General features: G+C 34.3%; 1 protein-coding gene across 2 annotated transcripts in view; it reads right to left on the bottom strand.

The window, feature by feature from the left end:
- The window catches only part of PLXDC2 (plexin domain containing 2), a 488,066-nt gene that overhangs the window by 69,485 nt on the left and 403,707 nt on the right, over nucleotides 1–14,874 (bottom strand). For both annotated transcript variants that reach the window (XM_072651664.1, XM_072651665.1), the window contains exon 9: nucleotides 14,697–14,778. In XM_072651664.1, coding sequence (XP_072507765.1) covers nucleotides 14,697–14,778 — 82 coding nt within the window. The remainder of the gene's footprint in view (nucleotides 1–14,696; nucleotides 14,779–14,874) is intronic.

Below are 14,874 nucleotides of genomic sequence, written 5' to 3'. Positions count from 1 at the left end.
AAAAAGTGACCAGAACGGGACTTGAAGAAGTTGAATGGGAAGCAATTTTCTGCTCCATAAGACTGAGTTAATATCATTTCATATTACCAGTAGCTTATGTATGTGTGCCATTTTTTCCCTCTCTTGACAAATTTGGAATTTATTTGGATTGGCTCAGTGAGTCCCCTTTAACCTAAGCCATTTAGTGCAATAGCTGTGTTCACACACTCAACTTAAATGAAAGTCTCTCTTCTGTTCTTCTCCTCATTTTTCATATTTCTGATCCTTTATAAAACTTGTAAGATATAAAACTCATTTACCTTTTAAAGTTATTTGTTACTACTTTTCCCCTACTACTATTCCCTTCCACCAGAAGCCACCTTATTTTCTAGATTTCTCTACATATAATGGCCAGGTTTCCCCGGACCCCAGGGTCCTGGCCTCAGAGCTATAAAGGATCTTTGAAGTCATCTGCGACTATTCCCTCACTTTGCAAATGCAAAACTAAAGGTCAGAGTAGTAATGTGATTTGCCTTGGGTCACACATGTAGTAAATGGCAAAACCACAATTTGGACTACAATTCAGCATTTTCTCTACTACATTTTTTAATTATAGCCCCTGTTACCTGTAGATTTTCAATAAATTTTACCATCACATAGCCTGCTCTTTTCTCAAACTTTTTTCTATCAGTATTCTCTCATTCACCTCACCTCCATGTTTAGTTTATCTGTTTACTTTCCTATAGTTGGCTTTGGTTTTTAAAATTATTTGAACGTTAAAAAATGAACAAACAAAAATCCTCATACTCTTTCTCACTAATTAAGCCATTTTACCTCCATTTGTTACTTTTTCGAAGAAAGAAATCAAAACCAACAAATAACTAGGCACTGATCTAGAGAAGTTAACTTTATTCTACCCCCAGAATAACCAAAAATTCAGTATTCTTCTTTTCAGTAAGTATGGAGAGTACTGACCAAGCAGCAGAAAAGCTTGTTGTTAGGGTAGGATTCTCCTAACCCAAAGTCTGGAGAGGATAACCTAGATGTATTGGGTAGACTGTCCTTTCCCCCTTCCAAAGGTCACAGATCAGGATTGGTTATTACTATATGGCCCTTTTTTCCTGACTAGTCACAGCTATACAGGATGTGGCTGTGGAGGCAGGCCCAGAGAATGTCTTACCCTCTCATTCTACCTGAAGTTCACACCACCCTTGGCTCTCCGATTACGTATAGAGGCACCAGAACAAACATGAGAGAAGTATATCGGTCACCACACAGGATCTATGAGAAGAACTAGCTCATTCTTTCCTTATCCCCAGATCTACAGGAAAGGAAACAGCAGGCAGACAAAGAGGAAAGGAAAGGAAAGGAAATGGCATGAAAGAAAATCAGTCTTACCTTCAGCTAAGTCCAAGTTATTTTATAATATATTAAATTATCACATATTTATCTGTGTACATGTTGATTCCCTCAATATACTGTAATTTCCTGGAGGGCAGGCACTGTTTGGTTTTTATCTGTGTGTCCACAGTGATTATCACATAGAATATATGCACTAACATTTGCTGAATTAAAGTGAATTATGAATTCATAAATTTCTGATACTTTAGTGTCCTATCCAAAGAGAAAAAAAGATAATTCCAAATTTAGCTTTAGCAATTCATCTTTTTTTTTTTTTTTGCCTTGGAATATATTTCTTTCCCCTTTAGCTTATAAGTCAAAATCTCTAAATATTTTTCTGTAATTCCTCCCTCCAATGACAGTGATATAAACAATCTATAATTTAGTAAATAGCTTTTGAGAATTCGTTGCCCTGAAGCCAGATCGGTGGTGATACGTAAACATACCTCCATGGGTGCTTGGATATCTGATGCACACAATCTGCTATCAAGTCCTTAGTCAGATATATGTTCATCCTTGTAGGACCACCCAGATCTTAAGTTCTATAACCTTCAGAACCTCATCATCACCTTTATATATGTTATGATGAACCCATGAAGACTGTGTTTTTAATAGTTTAATATCTCAGAATTTTAAAAATCTAAGAATTAATGTATCTAAGAATTTTAGCAGCTGTGCATATTTCTCCCTCATTTCTAGCATTCTCCAATTGTGATTCAAGTAAATGATCTCTCTTTAAAAGAGTGCTATTTCTTGAAACTTTGAATATAATAATAATAATGTTATTGTAGCCTGAGTAGTACATTGATGAAAATGTGGATAAGGGTGCGGACCGATGATTTTATTGGCATAGGAACTACCAATTAAGGTGATTCCCTCTATCAATGGAGGCTGGATTCTTTTTGTGTGTGTGAGTGAATTAAAATCTTAGAGTTTTGTCTGGAGCACTGAGTCATTCAATGACTTCCCATAGGCTCAAACAGCCAGTATATTTCAGAGGTACTACTTGAACCCAGGTCTTCCTGAATCTGAAGCAGTCACTTGGGTACTTTGTAGTGTTTTTGGTACTCTCTGTAGGTCAGATAGCTGTCAGCAGAAGAAGACTCACAGGGTAGAGGCTCTATGAAAGAATTATGGAAAGCATTAAAAAAAATTGCCCAAAAATGAAGAAGTGGAGAAGTAGTCATCTCTGCCAGTGGAGAGAATAACTACGCCAGTGAGACCCCAAAGCAATGAAATAATTAACCTCACTAAAGTCTCATAATTAGACTTCCTCTTCATGTAATGGAGACAACTTTGAGTGTTCCATGGCTATGCTAAGAGAGGGTAGGTCATAGCAATTCATGAAGACTCTCTAATATACCAGAAAGGGATCATAATTCAAAATTATGATTATTTATTTATTATTATGATTATTTACTGATAAAAATAAGGGAGCTTTTGAAATATTAAATGAATATTAATACTTATATTAAAGCTCATTTCTCAACTTCCAGATTCTGTTGTCTGTGGGATTTCCTAAAAAACATTCTGTACAGTGGTGACAGACTCAAGTAGAAATGGATCCCTGAGGCTGAATGTTGACTTTGAAAACCATAAATTAACATTATCTATGTTGTATTGTATTTTAAAATTTATTTTGTTAAATATTTCCCAATTACAATTTTTATTTTGGTTCAGACCATGCTAGGGCTTTTTCAGGCAGCTGGTGGTCCTCTGGCCTGGAGTTCAATATATTTATCTAAAGATATTGCCTTCTTTATGCCAAGCTATCTAATTGATAAGGATTGTTAAGACCACAAAGGAAAAATAACTGTTTAGTACTTCTCAAGTATCCGGTACTTAGTACCTGTACTTTTAGGGCATACATAAAAGATCAAAAACCCTGACATGAAAATTGAGATGCTCATGTAAAATGTTAAATAGGATTATAACCTTTTTTTTTTTTTAATTCATAGGGATAGGTATTACAATGAAGAAAAACAGGAAATAACCTAGTGATGCTTTATTTCATAAACATTGAAAGTTGGTGTTTTGTCCTGAAAACATTTTTTTTTCAAAGCTTCCTTTTTTTTTGAAGGCTGGGTACTGACCAGATAATAGAGTTAAAGGCTACTCTTCTCTCCATCATGTGTCTCCCTTTCTCAGCTTCTTATTACTTAATCTATACTATTTGAATATTACAAAAAAAATCAGCCTTTTAATCACATTAACTGTAAATCTAGAGGTTCCTAATATGCCCCACACAAGTCAACATTTCCACTACCTGAGCAGAAAGCAAAATTTGTTTTTTATTCAATTTTGATTCCCTTGTCACTTCCACACCATATTTCCCATGTTAATTTAATGCCTACTGTTCTTAAATTGAACACATGCAATTTCATTCCTGGGCAATTAACTTTTAATTATTTTCAGGGGAACTCATTATTTTATTAGTGCAAACAAGCAGTAGGAATGGACCATGTAATCTAGCACCAAAACTGCACTTTTAATTTTTTCCTCCAACTTCCTAAAACATAGCCACCCAAAGAGAGGGCATCACATCTGGATAATGAATAAAGAAACTTCGAGAATCACTTGGATAACCTGCAAGAGAGAATATAAACAGATGTGATATTAATTAATTCTAGTGATTTTTATCAAGTAAGTCTGCCAAATGATGCACGCATTAAAAGCAGACACAGGATTTCCTGGCTCAAAAATCAAAGAAAACTTGAAGCAAAACCTCAACATTTCAGGTGGGAATTGCTGCCACTATTACCCAGAGACTATGTCCAAGTACATTTAAAGTTCAGAATATAACAATCAGGCTTCTAAGCTGCATTCACGTCTATCCTTCAAAATTGGACCATTGCCAAGAAACCAACTGATTTACAACACTTAGGGAAGCCAAGAGCTAAAAAAAAAAAAAAAAAATTGAAATATGCCCTTCAACTGTTATTTGGAATAGAAGAATTACATTCTTCCAGCATGTACAGAATCAGCAAGCCAAATTACATCCTTCCACAGAAATAAATGTAGCCTAGAAGTTTAGCAATGATTATTTTCCCCTTCTGGAAAGGCTTTTAAACTTCTATCTTTTTGTCTCATTGAGTAGCACTGAATCTGTCCTCTACTGCCAGCCCTACAGATAGTTTTTTTTTTTTTTAAATTCTACCTCTGGTTATAAGGAAAATGACATCATATTTTGCTGTACCACAAAAGTTTCCATACCTTTAAAAGGATTTTACATGCTAACCTATTACTTTCATTTAGTACATAGAACCCTGATCATGAGCAAAAACACGACTATGATACCAGGCATTTGAGAAAGAGGAGCCTTCTTAAAATCCCTAGAGCCCTTTCAAACTCAGATCCAGGACTACCTCCTCCATGAAGCTGCTGCTGCTGATCCCAAAGGGTAGCTGGTGTTCTTTCTGACTACTCATTTTGTATGTATTTCATATTTACTAGTAGTCTGGATTCAAAACTTCCCTCACATCCTTTCTAGTCACAGGACTCTATAGAAGCTACTTCTCTGCCTCATTTTCCTCATTTATAAAATGAGGATCATAATAGCACCTACTTTCCGGAGTTGAGGATCAAATGAAATATTTGTGAAAGTCTATGAAAACCTCACAGAGCTATATAAATATTAATAACATTATCATTATTTTTAATGTTGTCTTCTCTCTGTCTATTCCAACCAACCAACAGGAAGTAAATTCCTTGAAGGCAGGGACGGAAACTATTCTGGTTTTGTCTTTATATTTCCAGCACTTTTTATAGTACTGTATAGTACAATAGTAGGCAATTAATAACTGCTCAATAAATCAAATTTTATTGTACAACACAACAAACATTCAAAAAGATCAAGCTATATATTATTTAAAATTAATTTTCATTTTTTAACCAATGAAAATCTGCCTGATCTCCCTCCTGCCTCCACCCACACTAGGTAAAAAAAAAAGACAGATAAAATCCCTGTTACAGACACACAGCAAAATAAATTTCCACAATGGTTATGTGTGTATGTATGTGTACGTATGCATATATATATATAATAGAGACACAATAGTAAAACATATACACATGTGTAGATTTATATATACACATATACATATATATATACATATATATACACACCTATATGTATGTCTATATCTGTCTCTATTTTTCAATCTAAACCAAATCTTTTACTTCTCTTAGGAAGAGGTAACACGTTCCTTCACAAATCCTTATAGTTGTTCATTGTGTTGATCAGAGATCCTAAGTCCGTTAAAGTTGTTTGTCTTTACAATAAAGTTGTTATCATATGACTTATTTTCCAGGTTCTGTTCACTTTACTGTGGATCAGATCATCCAAGACTTTTTAAGTTTCTCTGAAACCATTTCTTTCATAATTTCTTAGAGTAAAATAGTACTCCATCACTTTCATATACTATAACTTGTCTGGCTACTCCCCTACTGAAGTGATGCCCTCAGTTTCAATTTTTGACATCAAAAAAAAAAAAAAAAAAGAGAGAGAGAGAGAGCCATAAATGTTTCATACATATGAGTCCTTTAGTGGTATTGCTGGGACTAGGGCTATATATACATAGTATAATAACCTTCAGGGGCAATAGTTCCAAACTGTTTTCAGAATTATTGGACCTGCTCCCAGTTCCATTAGTACTACTATTACCTGCTTTCCTACAGCCTATCCCAATTTTGTCATTTTTTCCCATTTGTCAATTTTATGAATCTAGGAGGTCTGTGGTGAATCCTCAACATTCCTTTAATTTGTATTTCTCCAATTATTAGTGATTTGGAGCATTTCTTTCATACATATATTGATAGCTTAAATGTCTTCCTCTGAAAAATGCATGTTCCTATCCTTTAACTATTTATCTGTTGAAGAATTTGAGGACCACTTAGCACTTGATGAATATTCTTTTAAGTTTGCATCAGTTCCCTATATGTCTTAGAAATGGGACTGCTATCAAGAAATTTACTGCAAAGAGTTGTTCCCATTTACCTGATTCATTATATTTTGAAAAGAGTAATTTCAAAGTTATGTGGAATAAAATAAACATAATATATGATTCAAATTCTAATAGAGATTTTTTTTTGCATAAAAGGTTACTCAAAAGCATTAAGCACTTCCAAAAACTACTTAAATCATTGATATTATCAGGGTAATATTGAAACAAATGATAATATGAAACTTCAAAATTAAATGACGTTCTCTGTAACTTGATGAAGCTAGCATATCTCCAAAATTGCATGTTTTCATTTTTTCAACTTACAAATGATGAATTGAGGAACTAACTTATTCTTTTATCACTTTCTAATCCATAATCTTCCATTTTGATGACAACCCATTTGCATTTTTAGAGACAAAATATTTTTATAACTTGATGCATCCAAAATAGAGACAGAGAGTTTTTAAATAGAGTTTCAGCGTATGTATGAGATAGGAGGAGTTACATTATCTTGAAATGCAAACCACCAAGTGGCTCCTAGACACATAATTCACAAGTGTTTGTGACTATGACAGTTTCAGATGCCACCCAAGTTTTTGACACCATTCTGGGAAGACACGTCACATAATCGAAATGCTTGGCATTTACAATTCATTAATCTCTCTATATAATTTCATTTCACCATCAGTCAACTCCAGTAAGGAAGATACTGCATTTAGTAAAATCATCCTGATTTTTGTAGATGAGGAAACTGAGACACAGAGAGGTACCTGTGGCCACAGATAGTGAACGTCATAGACAGAATTGAAAGAAACCTCAAAAATTAGCTAGTGTACTGCCTTCATTTTGGAGATGAAACTGAGAGCCCAGGAGGATGACTTATTGGCAAAATGTCATATGTAATGAACTTTATGCCACTTAGATGAAAGGGAGGAGATGCCGTTAGGGAGACTGGACAAGTAGTTTAGTTCAGACCTTTGTGATAATTGACAATGACTTTCCAACGTCTGCTCTATTTCCTCATTTCTGCTGACTAAATAAACTAAAAACCCAACCTTTGTCTGTTGCCAACAATAAGAAACATCAGCTGTTTTCTCTCTCTTTGTCCCTCATAACTGGGTACTGCAATACTAAAGCATTCCAATTAGTCATGTTTGAATGAAATATATTTTTCATGGACTTGAACTTGAAGGAAAGGAATAAAAACTAACTTTAGTCAAGTGCAAAAGTGCGCATTTTGCAATGTCTACAGCTCATCAATACTTTATAATTTGGGCTTTTCAATGCCAAGGGTCTTTAGGAATCCTATTTATCTGTTATATTGAAATAATGGCTTCTATTCACAGTCCTATTCTATCACCTTAACTTTCTTACCAATACCCAATTTCTCCCCCTCTCACTGTTTTCTTTAAATACATGCATGTCTCTCCCATCCTAAAAATAGAAACAATTCCCTCGATTTTATCATCTCCTCTATTTGTCACACTCTGTCTCTCCTTTCTTAGCAGAATTCCTTGAGAAAGTCACCTATATTTGGTCTCTCTATATCTGTTCTCAATGGATTTTAAACCTTCTGAACAAATGAAACCTTATTCTAACGTCAAGAATGATCTCTTTGTTGTGAAACCTGATGGGAGAGTATGTAACAAACATTTTTGGGGGGATGATTGGTATCAGCTATTATTACCATACAATCATAGTAAATATGTCTTACCAAAATCCAGTTAAGTCTGGTTGATTGATTTAATTTAATTTATTGCAATTTATAATCATGGGGGAAAGCCCATCTATGGGAATCCATAAGCTATAACTACAGAAATGGAGAGAGGTAGACTCTCAGTTCTGGGAACCCACCAGTGTGAATGAAATTTGGAAGAATAGTTCCAAAGCTTGAAATACATCCTTAAAAAACTCTCTTCAAGATCCTGATGTGCCCTCAAACTATTTTCCTATATGTCCCATCTCCTTCTCAGATAAATTTCTTGAAAAATCTAACCACATTGTCTACACTGTTTCCTTTCATTTGCTCCTCAACCCTTGTAAATCTGGCTGGTTTCTTCTATTATTCAACAGAAAATATTCTCTCCAGAGTTACCAATTATCTCCATATCCAAACATTTTTCAAAGTTAACCTTTTTTCAATTATTTTATGAGACACTGCTGAGCCTCCTCTCCTACTGGTTATCCTCTCTGAGTTATCATGAGATTGGTTCACCTATCACTTGTCTGATAGGTCAATCCATTTCAGTCTCTTTTACAGGATCATTATTTATATCCAACCCCTAGCTATGTGTCATTCTACAGGTTATCTCTTAGGCCCTCTTTTATTCTCCATCTATATTTTCTACCTTGGTACATCACTTACTGGTTTAATTAACATCCTAATATTGATGATTGCAATATATAAATATGCAGCTCCAGTTTCTCTTAGGAATTTAAATCTGAGATCACCAGTTTTTTATGGATCACTCCAAACTGGATGTTCTGGAGACATGTTAGTATCTACATACCCATAGATGGATTCATTATCTTTTCCCCATGTACCCTCTTCTCAATTCTAGGGGCTCCAGTCTACACAATATTGGTGAAGCACAGGTGTAATCATATGCCTATGCTAGTCAATTAACTGCAGTGATTTCCTATTACCACTAGAATATTCTTTTTAATTTCTTAATCTCTACTCAATTAGTATGCAACCTCTCTTGTATATTACTTCCCCTCATATTCTGTGTCCAGCTAAACTGGTATTCTCTCTGTTCTTCACATGTGACACTCCATCTTCTGTCTGTGAGTCAGTACTGGTTATCTAAAATACCTGGGAGGCAATACACTCCCTCTTTAGGTCTATCTCACATAGTCAGTTCATCTCTCCCTTTAAGATGCAGCTTCAACATAATCTTCTGCTTGAAGCATTCCTTGGTACCCAAACTGTTCCTGCCCTCTTTCCCAAACTACGTTGTATTTAACTATTTTGCATATTTTCACCTTAATAATTGTTGCATATATTTATTTACTTACTTGTCTCCTCCATTAGAACATAAGTTCCTTGGAAATTTGGATTGGTTCATTCTATGTACATTCATATATTGTGCCTAGAACAGTATCTGTCACATGGCAGTGCTTAATAAGGACTGTTTATGGATTGATTCATTGAGTTCCCAAGATAATAGATATTCTGAGTGGTTTCCTGTTTCAAAAAAAGGGCCAACTCTTTGAAATTCAAACTGCCCCCAGGAAATTTAGAATATATGATTGCCATACTTAATAACAAAAGAAATAAAGAAAACAAAGTTTATTTTTTAAATTCAGTTTAGGCGTAACATCTTAAAAACTGATATCTACATAAAAAGCAATATTTTCCCTAGAGACGTTCCTAATACATTTTTTTTTATTGCTCAGATACTATACAATTATCTACTATGTTTTGCATATAACTTAAATGTGTTTACTAATCAAATATACATCAAATGAACTCTATTAATTAAATGAATAAAAAAAGAGACATTAAAATCCCCAAAGTGAATTATGTGGTAGGCTATTCAAGAGGGGGAAAATACCAACAAACAAATAGAAATAGGTTAGGAAGTTTGGTAAAGCAGACAAGTTAAAGGAGATTTTAACTTTTGGATCATTCTAATTTTTTTTTAAAAGCAATATGATGATGTCAGTAAGGATACAACACATATTTGCTGCTAACATAGATGTTTCAGTTATGGAATTTATCATATTTTAAATAATTCATTATTGTCAATCATTTCATATTGACTAGACTGAAATGATGAAACTATGGAAAAAACTGTCCTCACCATTCTCCAGAATATATGCAAATGTAGATATAGAAACACATACATATAGGACAGTTGGGTGGTGTAGTAGATAGAGCACCAGGCTTGGAGTCAGGAAGACCTGAGTTCAAATCTAACTTTGGACACTTAGCAGCTGTATAACCCTGGAGATCTCATTTAACCCTGCTAGCCTCAATTTCCTCCTCTGTAAAATGAGCTGGAGAAGGAAATGGCAAACCACTACAGTAAACTCAAAATAGGGTCATGAGGAGTCAGACACATCTGAACACAGCCAAGCAACACAAACACACACATACATATACATACAGAATTCCACTGGTACTTTCCAATCCTTGTATTTATTCCCTCCATACAGTGGTTTCATCTACATGGGCAAAACCCAGAGGGATGCTAAGAAGTTACACAGTGAAGGAAAAGAGCCAGAGTGGGTGATTTAGCCCCTTGGTAACAACATCCTTTTTTGGTGCTACTTGTGTTTTGCTTTGTTTTGTTTCCCTAGGTTATTTGCATAACCACCTCATTTTTTTCATTTTACTTTGTTTATACACAGACAGAGTATATTATCAGACTTAGTCATATGAACACTTCTAAAGACATAGGCCACAGAAGAAGGGAGAAAAGTAGAAGTTTCCTTTAATGGTGGAAGGGAGCTGTCAATGAAGAAAGAATATTTGGGGTGTGCAATGGCTCATTTTTCCATCATGTAGAAAGTGCGCAATGGAACAATGAGTATTTTTTTAAAAATTGAGTATTTTTAGGGCAAGTAATATTCATCCACATTTCTGTATTTTTAATTCAGTTCCGAGCCATGATTTCATCAGTGTAGGGAAATTTCAATGTGAAAACTCTCTCCAGCAATGCAGATCAATAGAAATCCTCTAATCTTAAGATTCTTAGTGCGTTGTCTTAAGTTTGACAAGTGAAGTGAATTTCCCAGTCTCTTCTTGGTAGGATGTATGTTAGAAACAGGGTGTGTTCCCAGATATACCTGGCTCTCAAATTAGGTTCTTCTTCAACATGCCACATTACCTCTTGTGTTCAACCTTATTTGCAATTTTTTTCATTTAATCTTCACTAATTTTACCAAGCATGACTCATTTTCACTTTTAAGACTCTTCTGAAAATATAATGAAGATAGAACATTTCTTCAAGGGAATTTCAATTTATCGTTAAAAACAAATAAAAATAAAACAAGGTACAACATGGCTTAGAGAATTTTGTCTAGAATTCTAAGTCCAATTTTAGAAAGAGTTCTAGTTCTAAATCACTAAAACTGAGTTCTTATTATGAGTTTGTGTGGGTGGAGCTCTACACAAGAGGAATAAATTTACTGTCTTTTCCTTGAGAACTGATAAAAAAATTCCTTTTTTTCCCCCAGAGAATTCAGCTTCATATGATGGTAATCAACACTAACTGATTTCCATCCACAGAAGAACAGAGGAAAAGGAGAAAGTTCAGAGAGTGAGAAGAGGAATGTGAGGACACAAAATCTGAGCCACTTAGGATAATATTTCTTTCATTTGATTGATTTTGCTAAGAAATATATTAAATTCAAGGAAGTGCTGTTTGGCAGTAAAACTAAATTCTTTAAGTCCTAAGTCTAAGGAGAAATTAATAAAATGCAGCAGGGAAATTAACGAAAAGAAACGTGCAATGAGCCATAGACAAACCAATTAATTAACAGGATTCAATACATATGTAATTAGACTCCTGAAGATTTCTATTTTTCCTAGCTAAACTTTGAAGTTTGGGTTTGGGTCATATGGCAAAATTCTGAAAATCAATTTTAAAATTAGTAGTGAATTTGAATTCCTTCCATCATTCATTCCTAATATCTCAGAAAATAATTTTCACAATACAAAGCTTGCTTAAATATTACTTCTTCATTTTCTACAATAATTTCATGAAAAATTTAAAACTAAGGAAATTGGCATCTTTTGCTAGGATCACATATTCAAATACTTTCATTTAAAAATTAATAGAAATGAACTGCAAAACATTGGGCTTCCTATCGATGTTTTACACACACACACAAACACACATGGGTGCATGTATATAAATACAAACAAACAGAAACACATATTTTTTTCATTTCCTTTTCTTACCTGAGAGAACATATTAAAAAAAAAAAAACTAGACCCAGCATCACTCAGAAAGCTCATGAAAGTAGCTTGCCACAAAAGTGGTATATTTAATCATTAATGCTTCTAAGAAGTCCAAAGTGCTGCTTTAAGCCTGATTCTTTAGGATACTGTCCATATCATGATACATTATTCCCTAAAAGATGTCCTATGGTTCCTCATCTTAACATCAAGGTAATGTTAGGTTTTCAAAATTCCTACTGATAGCAATCCTACTCCTTTCCAAGGACTAGTTTAGCTGAGTATGGAGACTTATCATAGTAAGATTAGCCATTAGAGATGATTTTTGGAGGAGTTTTGGCATAGAAACTCACAAAACATTATTTCAACACAGATATTAGAACAATGCAATACGTGACTCAGTTTGGTGATCAAATGAATGAATGAAGCTACTCTGTAATAAACAAGAATACAAAGGAAATTCTGGAGTTAAAGTTAAAATGTGTATATATATATATATATATATATATATATATATATATAAATGATCCCGAGTTCTTAATTTCATAACAGCCCCATAAACCATCTGTCAAATGTGATTAAATTATGTTACCTCAAATTGCACTTTTAAAAAGGCTAATGAGCTGTTCCTTTTTTTTCATTATTTGAGTTGTTTCCACAGAGAAAATTACTGATCCTGATCTACAGGGTAGAAAATGCAACAGTAGGTAGAATTTTGGTTAACACAGAATGAGCCACTAGTTCCCTGGGGGTCAGGAAATGAAGAATACCTCATAAAGCTTGGACAGCCCAGTGGTCATGCTTTTCTTTACACTTGGGTACTTTATGAACTCTTCCTGGACCTGCTTTCACTCCTCATTTCTCTCCTGCTGCAAATGCAGCAGCAAAAGCATACTGAGTTTACAATGGTCATAATGGAAAATTCAAAGTTGCTTTAATTAGCTGCTTAATGTGTCTGCCCCATTCCTCTTTGGAGGCTAAGCAGATTTTACAGTTCTCTCCCTTTTCATTCATTGCTGACGGTGAAATTCTCTCTGACACCAGAAAGTTGTATAATTTTAGTCTCAGCCCCATAGGTCAGTGGGTTAGAACATGGTGCCAGTGAGGCCAGCATCAAAGGTTTGATTCCTAAATGGGCCAGCAGCTTTCAATCCACTGCATGCTTCCTGCTCAAAGATAGCATTTCTAACCCTGGCCACTCATTTCTCTGATATGAGTCACAAAGCAAAGAAAGTGAAAAAATATGTCAGGCTAAATACAAATCTATCATCTTTATTACAAAAAAACCTCTCAAACCAATCTTTTACAGAAAATGAAGTGAAAATGTTAATAGGCTATAGAAATAATAGACTATGATAATAATAACTAACATTTGCATAGCACATTAAGATTTGTAGAGCATTTCACAAATATTATCCTCACAGCAAACCAGGAGATCAAGTATTATTTTCAATGTATGTAGGGGAAACTGAGTCAGCCTAGGATGACACAACCAGTGTCTGAGGTTATTGTTATTGTTGGGTAATTTAAGTTCTATCACAATTGTGACTTTTTAAGATTTTGATTTCTTCTTTGTTTGAAAAAGAGTCTGAAAATAGAGGGACAGTAAATATGTGAAAGTCGCACTGATATAAGTAAAAAAAAGTGATGGACTTCTTTAATTTCTAAGAAAAAAAACAAGCTCCCCTCAAAAAACAAAACAAAACAAAAACAAATCCGAAACCCTAGACAACAGATTCTTTGATGTCATCAACAAAATCAGTGCTAATGTTAATGTTAATTTCCTTAATGTTAATATAGTTTTCTGTATTAAAAATCTTAATGTTAATATAGTTTTCCTCAGAATGTTACAATGTTCCACAAGGTCAGGAAATGAAGAATGCTTTGTGAAGCCTGGAGAAGTGAAGCTTGTCATGTTCCTTTTTCACACTTGGTTAGCTTTTGAACTGTGCCTGGACAGTTCCCATGACCATTTGGGGGGGACAGTTGCGAATTCCTGAATTGTGTTCTTTCTATCCAAAGTATTTTTTCAATGTAAAGAATATGATGTATTGCATTTTATGAATATTTCAGGTTGAAATTTCACAAAGGAAAACCAACTCTTCCATGGTTTAATGATAGCAATAAAAATTGGCTTATTTCAGATGTATCTTAGGGAGATCCTTAGGTATCTCCTTAAGACTATGAGTTCAAGAGAAGGTGGCACCCAGCATTGGTATGGGGAATTTCCTCAAGTGGGCATTCTCTATACTGATAAATGTATTAATAAAATTCTCTCCTTGGATGTCTTCCTTGGAAGAGTACTTAATTAAATTGCTGACTTTCCTTTCCTCACGATATTTGGTCTTTAAACATTAGCGTTCTACCATTCCACAAATTCATAAACATCCCAATTCATATGTTTTAACATACATTTAAAATCTCACAGGGAGGCAGGAAGAAACCACATTTGTTTATTTTATTACCTTTGGAGTTTGCTACACCAGCTGCAGTTGAACCCAATCTGAGAAGAGACACATGGTCCACAGCTATTAAACTGCAGACAAGCTAAAAACACACAAGAAAAAAAAACTTGTCAAACAGCATGCTTGTATATATAAAAGATAACCACCTTTCATAGTAAAAATTATATATATATATATA

The sequence above is a fragment of the Notamacropus eugenii genome, chromosome 3 (genome assembly GCF_028372415.1).
Source record: "Notamacropus eugenii isolate mMacEug1 chromosome 3, mMacEug1.pri_v2, whole genome shotgun sequence".
Classification (NCBI taxonomy): Eukaryota; Metazoa; Chordata; class Mammalia; order Diprotodontia; family Macropodidae; genus Notamacropus; species Notamacropus eugenii.
The sequence above is the reverse complement of the archived record's forward strand: the minus strand, read 5'-3'. Positions and strand labels throughout refer to the sequence as shown.